General features: G+C 48.0%; 1 protein-coding gene across 1 annotated transcript in view; it reads right to left on the reverse strand.

Annotated features, from left to right (window-relative positions):
• Positions 1–4,485: 4,485 nt before the first annotated feature.
• CFAP221 (cilia and flagella associated protein 221) overlaps positions 4,486–24,422 on the reverse strand; it is a 47,155-nt gene continuing 27,218 nt past the window's right edge. Inside the window, exons 3-9 of the mRNA XM_075606795.1 lie at positions 23,466–23,624; positions 23,263–23,363; positions 19,855–19,947; positions 19,306–19,401; positions 18,140–18,205; positions 8,276–8,405; positions 4,486–4,706 (exon numbers count right to left, since the gene is read on the reverse strand). Coding sequence (XP_075462910.1) covers positions 8,279–8,405; positions 18,140–18,205; positions 19,306–19,401; positions 19,855–19,947; positions 23,263–23,363; positions 23,466–23,624 — 642 coding nt within the window. The 3' untranslated portion in view covers positions 4,486–4,706; positions 8,276–8,278. The remainder of the gene's footprint in view (positions 4,707–8,275; positions 8,406–18,139; positions 18,206–19,305; positions 19,402–19,854; positions 19,948–23,262; positions 23,364–23,465; positions 23,625–24,422) is intronic.

Consider the following 24,422-nt stretch of genomic DNA (forward strand, 5'->3'; position numbering starts at 1 on the left):
GAAGAAACGCGCGCCGTGCGCAGGATTATCTATAAACTACCTCTATCCGGGAGAAACGCGCACCGTGCGCAGGATTATCTATAAACTACCTCTATCCGGGAGAAACGCGACGTGCGCAGGATTATCTATAAACTATCTCTATCCGGGAGAAACGCGCCGTGCGCAGTATTATTTATAAACTACTTCTATCCGGGAAAAATGCGCTGTGCGCAGGATTATCTATAAACTAACTATCCGGGAGAAACGCGCTGTGCGCAGGATTATCTATAAACTAACTATCCAGGAGAAACGCGCCGTGCGCAGGATTATCTATAAACTACCTCTATCCGGGAGAAACACGCCGTGCGCAGGATTATCTATAAACTACCTCTATCCGGGAGAATCACGCCGTGCGCATGATTATTTATAAACTTCTTCTATCCGGGAGAAACGCGGCGTGCGCAGGATTATTTATAAACTACCTCTATCCGGGAGAAACGCGCCGGGCGCAGGATTATTTATAAACTACCTCTATCCGGGAGAAACGCGCCGGGCGCAGGATTATTTATAAACTACCTCTATCCGGGAGAAACACGCCGTGCGCATGATTATTTATAAACTTCTTCTATCCGGGAGAAACGCGCCGTGCGCAGGATTATTTATAAACTACCTCTATCCGGGAGAAACGCGCCGGGCGCAGGATTATTTATAAACTACCTCTATCCGGGAGAAACGCGCCGTGCGCAGGATTATCTATAAACTACCTCTATCCGGGAGAAACACGCCGTGCGCAGGATTATCTATAAACTACCTCTATCCGGGAGAAACGCGCCGTGCGCAGAATCATCTATAAACTACCTCTATCCGGGAGAAACACGCCGTGCGCAGGATTATTTATAAACTTCTTCTATCCGGGAGAAACGCGCCGTGCGCAGGATTATTTATAAACTACCTCTATCCGGGAGAAACGCGCCGGGCGCAGGATTATTTATAAACTACCTCTATCCGGGAGAAACGCGCCGTGCGCAGGATTATCTATAAACTACCTCTATCCGGGAGAAACACGCCGTGCGCAGGATTATCTATAAACTACCTCTATCCAGGAGAAACGCGCCGTGCGCAGGATTATCTATAAACTACCTCTATCCGGGAGAAACGCGCCGTGCGCAGGATTATCTATAAACTACCTCTATCCGGGAGAAACGCGCCGTGCGCAGGATTATCTATAAACTACCTCTATCCGGGAGAAACACGCCGTGCGCATGATTATTTCTAAACTACCTCTATCCGGGAGAAACACGACATGCGCAGGATCATCTATAAACTACCTCTATCCGGGAGAAACGCGCCGTGCGCAGGATCATCTATAAACTACCTCTATCCGGGAGAAACGCGCGCCGTGCGCAGGATCATCTATAAACTACCTCTATCCGGGAGAAACACGACATGCGCAGGATCATCTATAAACTACCTCTATCTGGGAGAAACGCGCGCCGTGCGCAGGACTATCTATAAACTACCTCTATCCGGGAGAAACGCGCGCCGTGCGCAGGATTATCTATAAACTACCTCTATCCGGGAGAAACGCGCCGTGCGCAGGATTATCTATAAACTACCTCTATCCGGGAGAAACGCGCCGTGCGCAGGATTATCTATAAACTACCTCTATCCGGGAGAAACGCGCCGTGCGCAGGATTATCTATAAACTACCTCTATCCAGGAGAAACGCGCCGTGCGCAGGATTATCTATAAACTACCTCTATCCGGGAGAAACGCGCCGTGCGCAGGATTATCTATAAACTACCTCTATCCGGGAGAAACGCGCCGTGCGCAGGATTATCTATAAACTACCTCTATCCGGGAGAAATGCGCCGTGCGCAGGATTATCTATAAACTACCTCTATCCGGGAGAAACGCGCCGTGCGCAGGATTATTTATAAACTACCTCTCTCCGGGAGAAACGCGCCGTGCGCAGGATCATCTATAAACTACCTCTATCCGGGAGAAACGCGCACCGTGCGCAGGATCATCTATAAACTACCTCTATCCGGGAGAAACGCGCCGTGCGCAGGATTATCTATAAACTACCTCTATCCGGGAGAAACGCGCGCCGTGCGCAGGATTATCTCTAAACTACCTCTATCCGGGAGAAACGCGACATGCGCAGGATTATCTATAAACTACCTCTATCCGGGAGAAACGCGCCGTGCGCAGGATTATCTATAAACTACCTCTATCCGGGAGAAACGCGCCGTGCACAGGATTATTTATAAACTACCTCTATCCGGGAGAAACGCGCCGTGCGCAGGATTATCTATAAACTACCTCTATCCGGGAGAATCACGCCGTGCGCAGGATTATATATAAACAACCTCTATCCGGGAGAAACGCGCACCATGCGCAGGATTATCTATAAACGACCCCTATCCGGGTGAAACGCGCCGTGCGCAGGATTATCTATAAACTACCTCTATCCGGGAGAAACGCGCCGTGCGCAGGATTATATATAAACAACCTCTATCCGGGCGCGCAATAATCTATAAACTACCTCTATCCGGGAGAAACGCGCCGTGCGCAGGATTATCTATAAACTACCTCTATCCGGGCGCGCAATTATCTATAAACTACCTCTATCCGGGAGAAACGCGCGCCGTGCGCAGGATTATATATAAACGACCTCTATCCGGGAGAAACGCGCGCCGTGCGCAGGATTATCTATAAACTACCTCTATCTGGGAGAAACGCGCCGTGCGCAGGATTATCTATAAACTACCTCTATCCGGGCGCGCAATTATCTATAAACTACCTCTATCCGGGAGAAACGCGCGCCGTGCGCAGGATTATATATAAACGACCTCTATCCGGGAGAAACGCGCGCCGTGCGCAGGATTATCTATAAACTACCTCTATCCGGGAGAAACACGCCGTGCGCAGGATTAGCTATAAACTACCTCTATCCGGGAGAAATGCGCCGTGCGCAGGATTATCTATAAACTACCTCTATCCGGGAGAAACGCGCCGTGCGCAGGATTATCTATAAACTACCTCTATCCGGGAGAAACGCGCGCCGTGCGCAGGATTATCTATAAACTACCTCTATCCGGGAGAAACGCGCCGTGCGCAGGATTATCTATAAACTACCTCTATCCGGGAGAAACGCGCCGTGCGCAGGATTATCTATAAACTACCTCTATCCGGGAGAAACGCGCCGTGCGCAGGATTATCTATAAACTATCTCTATCCGGGAGAAAAGCGCGCCGTGCGCAGGATTATCTATAAACTACCTCTATCCGGGAGAAACGCGCCGTGCGCAGGATTATCTATAAACTACCTCTATCCGGGAGAAACGCGCGCCGTGCGCAGGATTATCTATAAACTACCTCTATCCGGGAGAAACGCGCGCCGTGCGCAGGATTATCTATAAACTACCTCTATCCGGGAGAAACGCGCCGTGCGCAGGATTATCTATAAACTACCTCTATCCGGGAGAAACACGCCGTGCGCAGGATTATCTATAAACTACCTCTATCCGGGAGAAACGCGCCGTGCGCAGGATAATCTATACACTACCTCTATCCGGGAGAAACGCGCCGTGCGCAGGATTATCTATAAACTACCTCTATCCAGGAGAAACGCGCCGTGCGCAGGATTATCTATAAACTACCTCTATCCGGGAGAAACGCGCCGTGCGCAGGATTATCTATAAACTACCTCTATCCGGGAGAAATGCGCCGTGCGCAGGATTATTTATAAACTACCTCTATCCGGGAGAAACGCGCGCCGTGCGCAGGATTATCTATAAACTACCTCTATCCGGGAGAAACGCGCACCGTGCGCAGGATTATCTATAAACTACCTCTATCCGGGAGAAACGCGCCGTGCGCAGGGTTATCTATAAACTACCTCTATCCGGGAGAAACGCGCCGTGCGCAGGATTATCTATAAACTACCTCTATCCGGGAGAAACGCGACGTGCGCAGGATTATCTATAAACTACCTCTATCCGGGAGAAACGCGCCGTGCGCAGGATCCTCTATAAACTACCTCTGTCCGGGAGAAACGCGCCGTGCGCAGGATTATCTATAAACTACCTCTATCCGGGAGAAACGCGCCGTGCGCAGGATCATCTATAAACTACCTCTATCCGGGAGAAACACGCCGTGCGCTGGATCATCTATAAACTACCTCTATCCGGGAGAAACGCGCCTTGAGGAGGATTATCTATAAACTACCCCTATCCGGGAGAAACGCGCCGTGTGCAGGATTATCTATAAACTACCTCAATCTGGGAGAAACTCGCCGTGCGCAGGATCATCTATAAACTACCTCTATCCGTTAGAAACGCGCCGTGCGCAGGATCATCTATAAACTACCTCTATCCGGGAGAAACGCGCCGTGAGGAGGATTATCTATAAACTACCTCTATCCGGGAGAAACGCGCCGCTCATTTTAAGAAATCCCAATTTGTAACTAACCTGAGAGAAATGAAATATTTTACACAGAGAACAAGTGTCTCATCTTTAATAAGGTCACATAATGCACAGTATATATCAGTATCGTGTCCATCAGAAGAACTTCTGTATATGTCACACAGTTGCTATCTTTCCAAGTGACGTTTCCCATCGCGGCTCGAGAGCGAAGAACCGACGTGAAATCCCAGCACACAGCGAGAATTCGCTTGACTTCCTCCCGGATAAAGTGCGCAGAAATCCCTGGCGCTGTGTACCCTGAGTTAGTGGACACGAGCATTAGTACTTTGGGGAGGGGCGTAAAGACACATTACTCCTCCCTTGCAAGAGAAGCTAATAATGTATTGTATCGAATGATATTGTATTGCATAGTGTGATGTTGCATAGTTTGATATTGTATTCTATGGTGTGATGTTGCATAGTGTGATATTGCATGGTGTGATATTGCATGGTGTGATATTGCATGGTGTGATATTGTATATTGCGATATTGCACAGTGTGATGTTGCACAGTGTGATATTGCACGGTGTGATATTGCATGGTGAGATATTGCATGGTGTGATGTTGCATGGTGTGATGTTGCATGGTGTGATATTGCATAGTGTGATGTTGCATGGTGTGATATTGCATGGTGTGATATTGCATGGTGTGATATTGCATAGTGTGATGTTGCATAGTGTGATGTTGCATGGTGTGATATTGCATAGTGTGATGTTGCATGGTGTGATATTGCATGGTGTGATATTGCATAGTGTGATGTTGCATAGTGTGATATTGCACGGTGTGATATTGCATGGTGTGGTATTGTATAGTGTGATATTGCATGGTGTGATATTGTATAGTGTGATATTGTATAGTGTGATATTGTATAGTGTGATATTGCATAGTGTGATATTGCATAGTGTGATATTGTATGGTGTGATATTGCATGGTGTGATATTGTATAGTGTGGTATTGTATAGTGTGATATTGCACGGTGTGATATTGCATGGTGTGGTATTGTATAGTGTGATATTGTATAGTGTGATATTGCATAGTGTGATATTGCATGGTGTGATATTGTATAGTGTGATATTGTATAGTGTGATATTGTATAGTGTGATATTGCATAGTGTGATATTGCATAGTGTGATATTGTATGGTGTGATATTGTATGGTGTGATATTGCATGGTGTGATATTGTATTGCATAGTGTGATGTTGCATGGTGCGATATTGCATGGTGTGATATTGTATGGTGTGATGTTGCATAGTGTGATGTTGCACAGTGTGATATTGCATATTGTGATATTGCATGGTGTGATATTGCATAGTGTGATATTGCATAGTGTGATGTTGCATAGTGTGATGTTGCATAGTGTGATATTGCATAGTGTGATATTGCATAGTGTGATGTTGCATAGTTTGATATTGCATAGTGTGATATTGTATTGCATGGTGTGATGTTGTATTGCATAGTGTGATATTGTATTGTATGGTGTGATATTGTATTGCATGGTGTGATGTTGTATTGCATAGTGTGATATTGTATTGCATGGTGTGATATTGTATTGCATGGTGTGATGTTGCACGGTGTGATATTGTATTGCATAGTGTGATATTGTATTGCATGGTGTGATGTATTGCATGGTGTGATGTATTGCATGGTGTGATGTTGCATAGTGTGATGCTGTATTGCATAGTGTGATATTGTATTGCATAGTGTGATATTGTATTGCATGGTGTGATGTTGCATAGTGTGATATTGTATTGCATAGTGTGATATTGTATTGCATGGTGTGATATTGTATTGCAAGGTGTGATATTGTATTGCACGGTGTGATATTGTATTGCACGGTGTGATATTGTATTGCACGGTGTGATATTGTATTGCACGGTGTGATATTGTATTGCACGGTGTGATATTGTATTGCACGGTGTGATATTGTATTGCACGGTGTGATATTGTATTGCACGGTGTGATATTGTATTGCATGGTGTGATATTGTATTGCATAGTGTGATATTGTATTGCACGGTGTGATATTGTATTGCATGGTGTGATGTTGTATTGCATAGTGCGATGTTGTATTGCATAGTGTGATGTTGCACGGTGTGATATTGTATTGCATGGTGTGATATTGTATTGCATAGTGTAATGTTGTATTGCATAGTGTGATGTTGTATTGCATAGTGTGATGTTGTATTGCATAGTGTGATAGTGTATTGCATAGTGTGATAGTGTATTGCATAGTGTGATAGTGTATTGTATAGTGTGATATTGTATTGCACAGTGTGATGTTGTATTGCATAGTGTGATATTGTATTGCATAGTGTGATATTGTATTGCATGGTGTGATATTGTATTGTATAGTGTGATATTGTATTGCATGGTGTGATATTGCATAGTGTGATATTGTATTGCATAGTGTGATATTGTATTGCATAGTGTGATATTGTATTGCACGGTGTGATATTGTATTGCACGGTGTGATATTGTATTGCATAGTGTGATATTGTATTGCATGGTGTGTTATTGTATTGCACGGTGTGATGTTGTATTGCATAGTGTGATATTGTATTGCATGGTGTGATATTGCATAGTGTGATATTGTATTGCATAGTGTGATATTGTATTGCACGGTGTGATATTGTATTGCACGGTGTGATATTGTATTGCATAGTGTGATATTGTATTGCACGGTGTGTTATTGTATTGCACGGTGTGATATTGTATTGCATAGTGTGATATTGTATTGCATAGTGTGATATTGTATTGCATAGTGTGATATTGTATTGCATAGTGTGATATTGTATTGCATAGTGTGATATTGTATTGCATAGTGTGATATTGTATTGCATAGTGTGATATTGCATAGTGTGATATTGCATAGTGTGATGTTGCATAGTGTGATGTTGCATAGAGTGATATTGCATAGTGTGATGTTGCATAGTGTGATGTTGCATAGTGTGATGTTGCATAGTGTGATATTGCATAGTGTGATGTTGCATAGAGTGATATTGCATAGAGTGATATTGCATAGTGTGATATTGCATAGAGTGATATTGCATAGAGTGATATTGCATAGAGTGATATTGCATAGAGTGATATTGCATAGTGTGATATTGCATAGTGTGATATTGCATAGAGTGATATTGCATAGAGTGATATTGCATAGTGTGATATTGCATAGTGTGATATTGCATAGAGTGATATTGCATAGTGTGATATTGCATAGAGTGATATTGCATAGAGTGATATTGCATAGTGTGATGTTGCATAGTGTGATGTTGCATAGAGTGATATTGCATAGTGTGATGTTGCATATAGTGATATTGCATAGTGTGATGTTGCATAGTGTGATGTTGCATAGAGTGATATTGCATAGAGTGATATTGCATAGTGTGATATTGCATAGTGTGATGTTGCATAGTGTGATGTTGCATAGTGTGATGTTGCATATAGTGATATTGCATAGAGTGATATTGCATAGTGTGATATTGCATAGTGTGATATTGCATAGTGTGATATTGCATAGAGTGATATTGCATAGTGTGATATTGCATAGTGTGATATTGCATAGAGTGATATTGCATAGAGTGATATTGCATAGTGTGATATTGCATAGTGTGATATTGCATAGTGTGATATTGCATAGAGTGATATTGCATAGTGTGATATTGCATAGTGTGATATTGCATGGCACGGTGTGATGTTGTATTGCATAGTGTGATGTTGCATGGCACGGTGTGATGTTGTATTGCATAGTGTGATGTTGTATTGCATAGTGTGATGTTGTATTGCATAGTGTGATGTTGCAGGTCTCTGGCAGTGAGGGGGTAACGTCACCTTTTAGTGCAGTATGAGCAGGGGATTGTGGGAGAGATGCTTCATCTGCACCAGGCGACTTCTCACTTTGTCCCCGAGCTCGTTACTCTGAGCCTGGAAACGTAACTCCGGCTGCTGCTCCCGGAAATCCCTGTGTGAGGCGGAGAAACATTGGGCAGGATATGAAAGCAGCCCCCTCCCGTGTGTATCAGTACTCCCACCAGAACCCTGCCGCGTGTCTCAGTACTCCCACCAGCCCCCTGCCGTGTGTAACAGTACTCCCACCAGAACCCTGCCGCGTGTCTCAGTACTCCCACCAGCCCCCTGCCGTGTGTAACAGTACTCCCACTAGCCCCCTCCCGTGTGTATCAGTACTCCCACCAGCCCCCTGCCGTGTGTAACAGTACTCCCACTAGCCCCCTCCCGTGTGTTTCAGTACTCCCACCAGAACCCTGCCGCGTGTCTCAGTACTCCCACCAGCCCCCTGCCGTGTGTAACAGTACTCCCACTAGCCCCCTCCCGTGTGTACCAGTACTCCCACCAGAACCCTGCCCTGTGTTTCAGTACTCCCACCAGCCTCCTGCCATGTGTTTCAGTACTCCCACCAGAACCCTGCCGTGTGTTTCAGTACTCCTACCAGAACCCTGCCGAGTGTTTCAGTACTCCCACCAGAACCCTGCCGCGTGTTTCAGTACTCCCACCAGAACCCTGACGCGTGTTTCAGTACTCCCACCAGAACCCTGCCGCGTGTTTCAGTACTCCCCCCAGAACCATGCCGTGTGTTTCAGTACTCCCACCAGAACCCTGCCGCGTGTTTCAGTACTCCCACCAGAACCCTGCCGCGTGTTTCAGTACTCCCACCAGAACCCTGCCGCGTGTTTCAGTACTCCCACCAGAACCGAGCCGCGTGTTTCAGTACTCCCCCCAGAACCATGCCGTGTGTTTCAGTACTAACCCTGCCGTGTGTTTCAGTACTCCCACCAGAACCCTGCCGCGTGTCTCAGTACTCCCACCAGTTCCCTGCCGCGTGTATCAGTACTCCCACCAGCCCCCTGCCGTGTGTATCAGTACTCCCACCAGAACGCTGCCGCGTGTTTCAGTACTCCCACCAGAACCCTGCTGCGTGTTTCAGAACTCCCACCAGAACCCTGCCGTGTGTATCAGTACTCCCACCAGAACCCTGCTGCGTGTTTCAGTACTCCCACCAGCCCCCTGCCGTGTGTATCAGTACTCCCACCAGCCCCCTGCTGTGTTTCAGTACTCCCACCAGCCCCCTGCCGCGTGTTTCAGTACTCCCACCAGCCCCCTGCCGCGTGTTTCAGTACTCCCACCAGCCTCCTGCCGCGTGTATCAGTACTCCCACCAGCCTCCTGCCGTGTGTATCAGTACTCCCACCAGAACCCTGCCGCGTGTATCAGTACTCCCACCAGAACCCTGCCGCGTGTATCAGTACTCCCACCAGCCTCCTGCCATGTGTATCAGTACTCCCACCAGCCCCCTGCTGTGTCTCAGTACTCCCACCAGCCCCCTGCCGCGTGTCTCAGTATTCCCACCAGAACCCTGCCGTGTGTTTCAGTACTCCCACCAGCCTCCTGCCGTGTGTTTCAATACTCCCACCAGAACCCTGCCGCGTGTTTCAGTACTCCCACTAGAACCCTGCCGTGTGTTTCAGTACTCCCACCAGCCCCCTGCCGTGTGTCTCAGTACTCCCAACAGAACCCTGCCGTGTGTTTCAGTACTCTCACCAGAACCCTGCCGTGTGTTTGAGTACTCCCACCAGCCCCCTCCCGTGTTTTTCAGTACTCCCACCAGAACCCTGCTGTCTATTTCAGTACTCCCACCAGAACCCTGCCGTGTGTTTCAGTACTCCCACCAGCCCCCTCCCATGTGTTTCAGTACTCCCACCAGAACCCTGCTGTCTATTTCAGTACTCCCGCCAGCCCCCTGCCGTGTGTATCAGTACTCCCACCAGAACCCTACAACGTGTTTCAGTACTCTCACCAGAACCCTGCCGTGTACATCAGTACTCCGACCAGAACCCTGCCGTGTGTATCAGTACTCCCACCAGCCCCCTGCTGTATGTATCAGTACTCCCATCAGAACCCTGCCGTGTACATCAGTACTCCGACCAGCCTCCTGCTGTGTGTATCAGTACTCCCACCACAACCCTGACGAGTGTTTCAGTACTGCCACCAGCTGCCTGCTGTGTGTATCAGTACTCCCACCACAACCCTGATGCGTGTTTCAGTACTCCAACCAGCCTCCTGCCATGTGTTTCGGTACTCCCACCAGAACCCTGCTGTGTGTCTCAGTACTCCCACCACAACCCTGACGAGTGTTTCAGTACTCCCACCAGAACCCTGCTGCGTGTTTCAGTACTCCCACCAGAACCCTGATGCGTGTTTCAGTACTCCAACCAGCCTCCTGCCATGTGTTTCAGTACTCCCACCAGAACCCTGCCGTGTGTTTCAGTACTCCCACCAGCCCCCTGCCGTGTGTTTCAGTACTCCCACCAGAACTCTGCTGCGTGTTTCAGTACTCCCACCAGAACCCTGCCGTGTGTATCAGTACTCCCACCAGAACTCTGCTGCGTGTTTCAGTACTTCCACCAGAACCCTGCCGCGTGTTTCAGTATTCCCACCAGAACGCTGCCGCGTGTTTCAGTACTCCCACCAGAACTCTGCTGCGTGTTTCAGTACTCCCCCCAGAACCCTGCCGCGTGTCTCAGTACTCCCACCAGCCTCCTGCCGTGTGTTTCAGTACTCCCACCAGCCCCCTGCCGTGTGTATCAGTACTCCCACCAGCCTCCTGCCATGTGTTTCAGTACTCCCACCAGCCCCCTGCCGTGTGTATCAGTACTCCCACCAGCCTCCTGCCGTGTGTTTCAGTACTCCCACCAGAACCCTGCCGTGTGTATCAGTACTCCCACCAGAACCCTGTTGCGTGTTTCAGTACTCCCGCCAGAACCCTGCCGTGTGTCTCAGTACTCTCACCAGAACCCTGCCGTGTGTTTCAGTACTCCCACCAGAACCCTGCCGTGTGTTTCAGTACTCTCACCAGAACCCTGCCGTGTGTTTCAGTACTCCCACCAGCCCCCTCCCGTGTTTTTCAGTACTCCCACCAGAACCCTGCTGTCTATTTCAGTACTCCCGCCAGCCCCCTGCCGTGTGTATCAGTACTCCCACCAGAACCCTACCACGTGTTTCAGTACTCCCACCAGAACCCTGCCGTGTACATCAGTACTCCGACCAGAACCCTGCCGTGTGTATCAGTACTCCCACCAGCCCCCTGCTGTATGTATCAGTACTCCCATCAGAACCCTGCCGTGTACATCAGTACTCCGACCAGCCCCCTGCTGTGTGTATCAGTACTCCCACCACAACCCTGACGAGTGTTTCAGTACTCCAACCAGCCTCCTGCCATGTGTTTCAGTACTCCCACCAGAACCCTGCTGTGTGTCTCAGTACTCCCACCACAACCCTGACGAGTGTTTCAGTACTCCCACCAGAACCCTGCTGCGTGTTTCAGTACTCCCACCAGAACCCTGATGCGTGTTTCAGTACTCCAACCAGCCTCCTGCCATGTGTTTCAGTACTTCCACCAGAACCCTGCCGTGTGTTTCAGTACTCCCACCAGCCCCCTGCCGCGTGTTTCAGTACTCCCACCAGAACCCTGCTGCGTGTATCAGTACTCCCACCAGAACCCTGCTGCGTGTCTCAGTACTCCCACCAGAACCCTGCCGTGTGTATCAGTACTCCCACCAGAACCCTGCTGCGTGTTTCAGTACTTCCACCAGAACCCTGCTGCATGTTTCAGTACTTCCACCAGAACCCTGCCGCGTGTCTCAGTACTCCCACCAGCCTCCTGCCGTGTGTTTCTGTACTCCCACCAGCCCCCTGCCGTGTGTATCAGTACTCCCACCAGCCTCCTGCCATGTGTTTCAGTACTCCCACCAGCCCCCTGCCGTGTGTATCAGTACTCCCACCAGCCTCCTGCCGTGTGTTTCAGTACTCCCACCAGAACCCTGCCGTGTGTATCAGTACTCCCACCAGAACCCTGTTGCGTGTTTCAGTTCTCCCGCCAGAACCCTGCCGCGTGTCTCAATAATGGTGTGTACACGATGAGACCACGGAGGTCTCCGCAGCTCCGTACATTATACATACGAAGAATTAACGGCTTTGTTGGTTAATTTGGAGATATCAGAAACACTAACAAATCTGCGGGTCTCCGGGAGGAATACAAGTCTCCGGGAGGAATATAAGTCCCCGGGGGGAATATAAGTCTCCGGGGGGAATATAAGTCTCCGGGGGGAATATAAGTCTCCGGGGGGAATATAAGTCTCCGGGGGGAATATAAGTCTCCGGGAGGAATATAAGTCCCCGGGGGGAATATAAGTATCTGGGAGGAATATAAGTCTCCGGGAGGAATATAAGTCTCCGGGGGGAATATAAGTCTCCGGGGGGAATATAAGTCTCCGGGGGGAATATAAGTCTCCGGGGGGAATATAAGTCTCCGGGAGGAATATAAGTCCCCGGGGGGAATATAAGTCCCCGGGGGGAATATAAGTCTCTGGGAGGAATATAAGTCTCCGGGAGGAATATAAGTCTCCGGGGGGAATATAAGTCTCCGGGAGGAATATAAATCTCCGGGAGGAATATAAGTCTCCGGGGGGAATATAAGTCCCCGGGAGGAATATAAGTCCCCGGGAGGAATATAAGTCTCTGGGAGGAATATAAGTCCCCGGGGGGAATATAAGTCTCCGGGGGGAATATAAGTCTCCGGGAGGAATATAAATCTCCGGGAGGAATATAAGTCTCCGGGAGGAATATAAGTCCCGGGGAGGAATATAAGTCTCCGGGAGGAATATAAGTCTCCGGGAGGAATATAAGTCTCCGGGGGGAATATAAGTCTCCGGGAGGAATATAAGTCTCCGGGGGGAATATAAGTCTCCGGGGGGAATATAAGTCTCCGGGAGGAATATAAGTCCCCGGGGGGAATATAAGTCCCCGGGGGGAATATAAGTCTCCGGGAGGAATATAAGTCTCCGGGGGGAATATAAGTCTCCGGGGGGAATATAAGTCTCCGGGGGGAATATAAGTCTCCGGGGGAAATATAAGTCTCCGGGGGGAATATAAGTCCCCGGGGGGAATATAAGTCCCCGGGGGGAATATAAGTCTCCGGGGGGAATATAAGTCTCCGGGGGGAATATAAGTCTCCGGGAGGAATATAAGTCTCCGGGGGGAATATAAGTCTCCGGGGGGAATATAAGTCTCCGGGGGGAATATAAGTCTCCGGGGGGAATATAAGTCTCCGGGGGGAATATAAGTCTCCGGGGGGAATATAAGTCCCCGGGAGGAATATAAGTCTCCAGGGGGAATATAAGTCTCCGGGGGGAATATAAGTCTCCGGGGGGAATATAAGTCTCCGGGAGGAATATAAGTCCCCGGGGGGAATATAAGTCCCCGGGGGGAATATAAGTCTCTGGGAGGAATATAAGTCTCCGGGAGGAATATAAGTCCCCGGGGGGAATATAAGTCTCTGGGAGGAATATAAGTCTCCGGGGGGAATATAAGTCTCCGGGAGGAATATAAGTCTCCGGGGGGAATATAAGTCTCCGGGAGGAATATAAATCTCCGGGAGGAATATAAGTCTCCGGGAGGAATATAAGTCCCCGGGGGGAATATAAGTCCCCGGGGGGAATATAAGTCTCTGGGAGGAATATAAGTCTCCGGGAGGAATATAAGTCCCCGGGGGGAATATAAGTCTCCGGGAGGAATATAAGTCTCCGGGGGGAATATAAGTCTCCGGGGGGAATATAAGTCCCCGGGAGGAATATAAGTCTCCGGGGGGAATACAAGTCTCCGGGAGAAATATAAGTCTCCGGGAGGAATATAAGTCCCCGGGAGGAATATAAGTCTCTGGGAGGTATATAAGTCCCCGGGGGGAATATAAGTCTCCGGGGGGAATATAAGTCTCCGGGAGGAATATAAATCTCCGGGAGGAATATAAATCTCCGGGAGGAATATAAGTCTCCGGGAGGAAAATAAGTCCCCGGGAGGAATATAAGTCTCCGGGAGGAATATAAGTCTCCGGGAGGAATATAAGTCTCCGGGAGGAATATAAGTCTCCGGGGGGAATATAAGTCTCCGGGAGGAATATAAGTCTCCGGGGGGAATATAAGTCTCCGGGGGGAATATAAGTCTCCGGGAGGAATATAAGTCTCCGGGAGGAATATAAGTCTCCGGGGGGAATATAAGTCTCCGGGAGGAATATAAGTCTCCGGGGGGAATATAAGTCTCCGGGGGGAATATAAGTCTCCGGGAGGAATATAAGTCTCCGGGGGGAATATAAGTCTCCGGGGGGAATATAAGTCCCCGGGAGGAATATAAGTCTCCGGGAGGAATATAAGTCTCCGGGAGGAATATAAGTCTCCGGGAGGAATATAAGTCTCCGGGGGGGAATATAAGTCTCCGGGAGGAATATAAGTCTCCGGGGGGAATATAAGTCTCCGGGAGGAATATAAGTCCCCGGGAGGAATATAAGTCTCCGGGGGGAATATAAGTCTCCGGGAGGAATATAAGTCTCCGGGAGGAATATAAGTCCCCGGGAGGAATATAAGTCCCCGGGAGGAATATAAGTCTCCGGGGGGAATATAAGTCTCCGGGGGGAATATAAGTCCCCGGGGGGAATATAAGTCTCCGGGGGGAATATAAGTCTCCGGGAGGAATATAAGTCTCCGGGAGGAATATAAGTCTCCGGGGGGAATATAAGTCTCCGGGGGGAATATAAATCTCCGGGAGGAATATAAGTCTCCGGGGGGAATATAAGTCTCCGGGGGATAAGTCTCCGGGAGGAATATAAATCTCCGGGGGGAATATAAGTCTCCGGGGGGAATATAAGTCTCAGGGAGGAATATAAGTCTCCGGGGGAATATAAGTCTCAGGGAGGAATATAAGCCTCCGGGGGGAATATAAGTCTCCGGGAGGAATATAAGTCTCCGGGAGGAATATAAGTCTCCGGGGGGAATATAAGTCTCCGGGGGGAATATAAGTCCCCGGGAGAAATATAAGTCTCCGGGGGATAAGTCTCCGGGAGGAATATAAGTCTCCGGGGGGAATATAAGTCTCCGGGGGGAATATAAGTCTCTGGGAGGAATATAAGTCTCCGGGAGGAATATAAGTCTCCGGGAGGAATATAAGTCTCCGGGGGGAATATAAGTCTCCGGGAGGAATATAAGTCTCCGGGGGGAATATAAGTCTCCGGGAGGAATATAAGTCTCCGGGGGGAATATAAGTCTCCGGGAGGAATATAAGTCCCCGGGGGGAATATAAGTCTCCGGGGGGAATATAAGTCCCCGGGGGGAATATAAGTCCCCGGGAGAAATATAAGTCCCCGGGAGGAATATAAGTCTCCGGGAGGAATATAAGTCTCCGGGAGGAATATAAGTCCCCGGGGGGAATATAAGTCCCCGGGGGGAATATAAGTCTCTGGGAGGAATATAAGTCTCCGGGAGGAATATAAGTCCCCGGGGGGAATATAAGTCTCCGGGAGGAATATAAGTCTCCGGGGGGAATATAAGTCTCCGGGGGGAATATAAGTCCCCGGGAGGAATATAAGTCTCCGGGGGGAATACAAGTCTCCGGGAGAAATATAAGTCTCCGGGAGGAATATAAGTCCCCGGGAGGAATATAAGTCTCTGGGAGGAATATAAGTCCCCGGGGGGAATATAAGTCTCCGGGGGGAATATAAGTCTCCGGGAGGAATATAAATCTCCGGGAGGAATATAAATCTCCGGGAGGAAAATAAGTCCCCGGGAGGAATATAAGTCTCCGGGAGGAATATAAGTCTCCGGGAGGAATATAAGTCTCCGGGAGGAATATAAGTCTCCGGGGGGAATATAAGTCTCCGGGAGGAATATAAGTCTCCGGGGGGAATATAAGTCTCCGGGGGGAATATAAGTCTCCGGGAGGAATATAAGTCTCCGGGAGGAATATAAGTCTCCGGGGGGAATATAAGTCTCCGGGAGGAATATAAGTCTCCGGGGGGAATATAAGTCTCCGGGGGGAATATAAGTCTCCGGGAGGAATATAAGTCTCCGGGGGGAATATAAGTCTCCGGGGGGAATATAAGTCCCCGGGAGGAATATAAGTCTCCGGGAGGAATATAAGTCTCCGGGAGGAATATAAGTCTCCGGGAGGAATATAAGTCTCCGGGAGGAATATAAGTCTCCGGGAGGAATATAAGTCTCCGGGAGGAATATAAGTCTCCGGGGGGAATATAAGTCTCCGGGGGGAATATAAGTCTCCGGGAGGAATATAAGTCTCCGGGGGGAATATAAGTCCCCGGGAGGAATATAAGTCTCCGGGGGGAATATAAGTCTCCGGGAGGAATATAAGTCTCCGGGAGGAATATAAGTCTCCGGGGGGGAATATAAGTCTCCGGGAGGAATATAAGTCTCCGGGGGGAATATAAGTCTCCGGGAGGAATATAAGTCCCCGGGAGGAATATAAGTCTCCGGGGGGAATATAAGTCTCCGGGAGGAATATAAGTCTCCGGGAGGAATATAAGTCCCCGGGAGGAATATAAGTCCCCGGGAGGAATATAAGTCTCCGGGGGGAATATAAGTCTCCGGGGGGAATATAAGTCCCCGGGGGGAATATAAGTCTCCGGGGGGAATATAAGTCTCCGGGAGGAATATAAGTCTCCGGGAGGAATATAAGTCTCCGGGGGGAATATAAGTCTCCGGGGGGAATATAAATCTCCGGGAGGAATATAAGTCTCCGGGGGGAATATAAGTCTCCGGGGGATAAGTCTCCGGGAGGAATATAAATCTCCGGGGGGAATATAAGTCTCCGGGGGGAATATAAGTCTCAGGGAGGAATATAAGTCTCCGGGGGGAATATAAGTCTCCGGGAGGAATATAAGTCTCCGGGAGGAATATAAGTCTCCGGGGGGAATATAAGTCTCCGGGAGGAATATAAGTCTCCGGGAGGAATATAAGTCTCCGGGGGGAATATAAGTCTCCGGGGGGAATATAAGTCCCCGGGAGAAATATAAGTCTCCGGGGGATAAGTCTCCGGGAGGAATATAAGTCTCCGGGGGGAATATAAGTCTCCGGGGGGAATATAAGTCTCTGGGGGGAATATAAGTCTCCGGGAGGAATATAAGTCTCCGGGAGGAATATAAGTCTCCGGGGGGAATATAAGTCTCCGGGAGGAATATAAGTCTCCGGGGGGAATATAAGTCCCCGGGAGGAATATAAGTCTCCGGGAGGAATATAAGTCTCCGGGGGGAATATAAGTCTCCGGGAGGAATATAAGTCTCCGGGGGGAATATAAGTCTCCGGGAGGAATATAAGTCTCCGGGAGGAATATAAGTCTCCGGGAGGAATATAAGTCTCCGGGAGGAATATAAGTCTCCGCGAGGAATATAAGTCTCCGGGAGGAATATAAGTCTCCGGGAGGAATACGGCTACTAGAACTTTGCACTATACATTATTATAAAACAAACACGTCTGGTATAGAGGGACAGAATTTTTCTGACCCGTCTCCTTTACTTTTAACCTCTTTGGTGCTGGAGAAAGCATTACTTGCAGACCGCTGTGCTAGGGATGAGTTTGCTGTGTTTCCTCTTATCAGAGCCTGGTACGAGTGAGTCTGTGTCCACATGTCACGTTTCATACACACTGGATTAGGGCCCCCTTCCTTCCTCGAGAGCAACCAAGCAACTCGTACCTAAGCAAGTTGTCTCAGAGGCAGTTAGAACGGAGCTAATTAAGGGTTAACTAGAGAAATGTTAAACACCTAGCCTGTAATCTGCTCCTGAATGGTGTGAGAGAATGTCGCACAGCGCTGTCCTTGCTCACTTGTACGCTCTTATCGTTACCTTGTCACTGGTCTGGGAGAGGCGGCCGTGAAGGACAAAACAGGCTTCTGTTCCCCCGTTTCATCACTGAGAAGAGAAATGATGAATATGTAACCAATCACTGCTACATTCCCCGTGCTGCAGGTACGCAGGGTGTGCGCAGCCTTGTACCGCCATATAACATACACAAATCAATTACGATGCAGACATTTACATTCTCGGTTACGCAAACGCGGTCTGTTCAGTGTGTGAGAATCACAGATCCCCATCAGCACAAACACTGCAAGGTGTCGGGATCCAATACCGGGGTCATTGCATAACACCTGCATGTACATGCACGATGATTGATATATATATTATATATATATATCTACATACATATGTACACATACATATATTATTTAGGTTGTGGTGGGTGAAAAGGTGACTAAAAACCCTCCCCCGTATAGCATTTAGCAAATAAAAATATAACTTGTGAGCACATTCACATGTAAGGGCTCCATGTAATAATGGGCTTGAGACAAAGGTGGCACTGCGTACTAATTTGCATGTCATTTCCCAGAATCCCTTGCTGCAGTAGAAGCACTGTATTCTAGGTGATAATGGCGAAAAGCAGGGTTGCAGACCCGTCTAAGACATGTGAACACAAGTGATCTTTATATATAGACACACCTGTATATATGTTTATATACACATTCTATAACAAATGATTATGGTGCTTGCTGACGGTTTAGCCTCATTGATAACAAATAATAAGTAGTTTCCTTTCTCCTGTACGAGCACGTGCAGCGAATACACTTTTCCTGGCTCCGCAGCTGTGTGTCTCCCAGGAAAAAGTACATACAGTATCTGAAAGTGGTGCATAGGATGCTGGGAAACAAACCAGTGTGGGCAGTCCTGTTTCAGCTGACAATGTTATGGCCTCATTATTTAAAGTGCAAGCTGTGCTAAATAAGCTCAGGCTCCAGGATAACAAACACAATCCACCAGCAAAAAAACAAACTTCCACGGTCCTGGTATTTCAAATATTTCCTGGTATAACAGTCACCGGTTTGCACATTTTATACCTTCGTATATGTGAAAGGACAAAGGGGGTGGTTGGAAAAGAGGAAACCCTTATTTTTTTGTTCACCTACCCAGAAAAAGTAACACAATCCTGAGTCACATTCAGTAGTTTGGAAACGTACCTCCTGAGGTCTCCGGGTGCAGTTTCTATGAGTGTGAATTCAGCCTTCATCATGTTTGGGGTGAGAGAAACGCTTCCTTCTTCCTCATCCACCTCCCTGAAAAGGGAAGTACATGAGGACGTCGCCTGGCAGCAATGCGAGAAATGGGTTTTTGTTACTTTGGCTTTTTTCTGCCACAAAATACAAATGATGGGAGTTTATTTGACGATGATATCTTTGTCGGTGGTGAGAACAATGCTAGAAAACAGCCGGTGCTTTCATTTCATGCACAGAGGATCTTTCAGTCGAGTAGCATGTACTGGCGTGTAACTATGTAACGGGAAGCCAACGGAACAATCCCAAGCCGGGTTGCTGTATTGAAAGCGAGGTTGGATTTAGCAGTCGCCTGGCCAGAATCAGTCGGTGTTTACGTGGGACTATCCGACCTTTAACCCCGCTCTGTCCATACCGGCCCATTGCCAGAGATACAGCTGAGGAAGGATATTGCGCTGAGCGCTGATTGTGTCTTCGGCTCAGTGAGTGCACACTGGGAGATGGGAGCCCACTTACTTTGTTACAATGTTTTCCTTATCTTCCTCCAGTAATCCGCTGAGTATCGGAGGGGCCTCGGTCGGGAGCAAATCCACACAGAAGGGATCACACCTGGAGATACAGAGAAATCGGCAGGTCACGGCGAGGATACCACGGACCCCTTCTCCCTGTGCTCACTGCCGCGGCGGTAATGAACACACCGGTTAGAACAGCTAATGAATAAGGGAGGACGCGTCTCGTCATTGTGGCACGTTCCTCACTCATCGTCTGTCAGGAGCAGCAACATTGCTGCTATATAGAGCTTCGTCATGCAAAGTCCGTGAAGCGTTCTCTTTGCGCCAATGAAAGTCGCCAGGTTAAAGTGGCGTAAACCTCTCCTCCCGAGAGATCAGCAGCAAACGTAAGAAACACGATTAAGAACATGCACACGTACGCTCTGTGTTTTGGGGCAAACTGCACCGTTTTGCTACAAATCAGCTCGGCTTTATTAACTTCCCTGTGATGTTAATCAGATTGTTTCTCAGCTCTAACAGAATATTCATCCCCGTAACTTCCAGTGTTAGAATAAACAGCCCGGGGACCTGTGTGAATGTGTTATACATTATATCAGAGTGTTACTGATCCAGCCGGCAGCCTCACACATCAGCAGCTGCTAAGGGGTCATAATCCTGTCTGATAGAGGTAAGAAATCGAATAACAGTCACTTAGATACAATGTGTCACTTATTTACAGCAGACATAATAAAGATATTGTTAATAAAAACAGCTAACCATTAATAAATAGCTGAAGATACTGAAACACGGGGAAGTCAAAGGAGATAACAGATTGTTATAAATATGTAAAAGGAAATGAACCGCCTCACGGCAGGACCAGCCTGCGGTTATTACTAATCGGGGGGGTCCGCGGAGATTCGGGGGTCCGCGGAGATTCGGGGGGTCCGCGGAGATTCGGGGGGGCCGCGGAGATTCGGGGGGTCGGCGGAGATTCGGGGGGTCCGCGGAGATTCGAGTGATGGGGTTCTGTTCCGTGAGACCTCCTGGTTCATATATGGTTAAAAAAAATAACACTGGGTTTTGGGGGATTGCTGCTTTAATATCAGGGTACCACAGTGATCGCTTGCCAACTTGCTCCCATTGCGCCGTTGTTGAAGCGTGATTATCTGCGGCAATAGGAGGCATGGGGCTACATTGTGATGTTATTGATCAATATGTGCGTTAGTTTTACCCCGTCTAAGAGATGTGCAAATACATACAGCCATACACCGTGTTAGCAAGCTCACACCCCAAACCCACTACATTGTGTACAGTATATATTTGTGTCATTTGGAATGCTACTGGGATAGTGACATAATGTACACAACAAGAGACAGGATCCCCCATGCTACAGCCAACATGACAAATAATGTACTAAATAATACATCAATATGACTAATTATTTAGTACATTACTATGTATTTATATTCTTTCGTCATAAATATGGGTTATTTAGTTCAATACTTTGGCTAACACAGTTTAAGCCTGCGCCCTCGGTTACCACCCATATTTATGATGAAAGAATACAGATACAATACATAGTAATGAATGTACTAAATGATTTGTCATGTTGGCGATAGCATCGGGGATCTTGTCGCTTGTTGTATACATTAGGTCACAAACACAGTAGCACTCCAAATGACACAAATATACACACAATGGTGGGTTTGAGCTAAGACTGGGCATGTCTACATGTAAATTGGTAACAGTTTTGGGAGGTCTTGTGACCTCTCCCCCTTAGTTGAAGGTCGCCCATCCCGCTTAATCAGTGGGTCCTGGAACACACGTGTGAATGAATATCTTACTGCGAGATCTCTCCCCCCCCCCCCCAGGGCAGGGGCGGGGGTTTATCTGCTGCCGCGACAGGCACGGGAATGAATATCTTACTGCGAGATCTCCCCCCCCCCCAGGGCAGGGGCGGGGGTTTATCTGCTGCCGCGACAGGCACGGGAATGAATATCTTACTGCGAGATCTCTCCCCCCTCCCCCCCCCCAGGGCAGGGGCGGGGGTTTATCTGCTGCCGCGACAGGCACGGGAATGAATATCTTACTGCGAGATCTCCCCCCCCCCCCCCCCAGGGCAGGGGCGGGGGTTTATCTGCTGCCGCGACAGGCACGGGAATGAATATCTTACTGCGAGATCTCTCCCCTCCCCCCAGGGCAGGGGCGGGGGTTTATCTGCTGCCGCGACAGGCACGGGAATGAATATCTTACTGCGAGATCTCTCCCCCCCCCCCCCCAGGGCAGAGGCGGGGGTTTATCTGCTGCCGCGACAGGCACGGGAATGAATATCTTACTGCGAGATCTCTCCCCCCCCCCCCCAGGGCAGGGGCGGGGGTTTATCTGCTGCCGCGACAGGCACGGGAATGAATATCTTACTGCGAGATCTCTCCCCCCCCCCCAGGGCAGGGGCGGGGGTTTATCTGCTGCCGCGACAGGCACGGGAATGATTTATGTTATATATATATATAAATGTTTTTTAAAAATATTTTTTGCACTATAATTATTAGGGCACTTCTGGTGTTTAACCTGTTTTAACGGCACTGTAGCTCATACATAGCGCATATAGTGCTTATATTTTAACCCTTTAGGTACTGCCCGTACATCACGCACCCCGTGCTGTGTGCTGCAGTATTCTGTTCCTCCTCCTATCTGTACACGGGAAGAAATATTGAACATGAGACAGTATAATGTTGGTAGTGTGGGACCTGCTGAAATGGGTTAAATGTGACGTGGCTGTAAGCTTAAAAACATATATATGTTGGGGAAAACAAATTAGGTGGGAAATCCCTCTGAGTTGTGACCAGCACAAGCCTGAAAACCAACGTGACAGAGTTCCCCAAGCGAGATCCCACGTAGGACTCGCAGATATCTCAGCGCCGTGTCCTCACTGCGCTCTGATAAATGGGCGAGTACAACGTCTCAAGTCCCATACGGGCCTTTCATCGGGTGAAAAGGTCCGTATGGGATGTGGTCGCGGGTTCTAAATATGTTACCCAAAGTATTGAACTAAATGAGCCATATTTATGAAGAATATAGATAAAATACATAATAATACATATTAATGTACTACATAATGTGTCATATTAAATGTAGCATCTTGTCTTTTGTCAAATACTGTATACAAAGCTGCATACGTTCCTTAGATTTCATGCAGACGCTGTATGGAATAATAAGAGGATCAATTATGGGAACAGATTATAGCGCCTCCTCTAAATATCCCACACAGCTTTTTATCCCTAAAAACCTAATAAGTGCAAAAACATGATTTGAGTCTCAAAGGTCTAAATGAAACAGCACAAACCAGAGAGTAGGCCGCAGCCTGAGACACGGTATTATATTGTGTTTTTAGCGGTATTGTAATAGACAATAGATTGGTCAGTGGGACTCTTACCATCGGAGCATGCCGGTATTTGGGGCGGGAGCGGCCGCAGACAGGGCAGCCCGGGAGGCGGGCGGGAATTTCCTCCAGCTCATTATGCCTGGGATGATTTCCTAGAATGAAGAAAGCAGAGGGGTTTGTGTGTGGCCTCAGCCCTACGGGGTGTGGGAAGCAGACACAGGTCCAGCCGGGATACATTGTTACGTTGTGGGTACCTCTCTGCTGAGGAACTTCCTCTGTGTGGTCATCGGGATGGATGACCTCACGGCCTCGAGCTGGTTGGGGTACTTTGGCAGGGGGCACAGGTGATATTCCATGTCTATTTCGGAGTATGACAGAGGCCTTTTAAAAGCCACCAGTCCAGGAGCTGGATTCTGCAGAACACACGGACAGTTACACATTAACAAACAGACGTACACTGGGGCGGCACTCAAACATGAATAAACAATGGCAGTTATGCAAAAGACATTATTATTATTCATGGTCCCAAGGCTCAACAAAGTATCCGGACGCTCCTCCTTCTCCTACCGTGCACCCCAAAACTGGAACAACCTACCAGAGACTCTCACATCCACCACCAGCTTAAGTTCTTTCAAATCTAAGGCTGTCTCACATTTTAACCTGGTCTGTAACTGTTTCATACGCCCATAATATATATTATCTCTAACTGTGCATGCAATGTCTTGTATATAATGTATACCCTGTTCATTTGTGTAACTGTATTTGTAACCGTGTATTATTTGTCTTAACTCTGTGCCCAGGACATACTTGAAAACAAGAGGTAACTCTCAAAGTATTACTTCCTGGTAAAATATTTTATAAATAAATAAATAAAATTATTTTAATCTAAACCAAGAATCAATTTAAATACAAAAAGTAGTATCAAAAAAGTACTGCATAGAAAGTCACAGTGTAACAAAGTAACTGCTAGCAATTACTATATCAAAAAAGAGTTCCTATGTCTAGATTAAAATAATGTCTTTTGCATCCATGCCATTGTTTTTATTTCTTTGCACCCAGCGGTGGGAGAGCGCAGTGCTGGAAACACCGACTTGTAGAAGCAGGTGCCTGCGTGTTCCTAATAAAACAAATTCAGTTCGACATTACAGTAACTACATATGATTTCTATTTTATTCGAAGCCTGTGGAGCAAAGTGAAGGAAAATGTGTTCA

The sequence above is a fragment of the Ascaphus truei genome, chromosome 7 (genome assembly GCF_040206685.1).
Source record: "Ascaphus truei isolate aAscTru1 chromosome 7, aAscTru1.hap1, whole genome shotgun sequence".
NCBI lineage: Eukaryota > Metazoa > Chordata > Amphibia > Anura > Ascaphidae > Ascaphus > Ascaphus truei.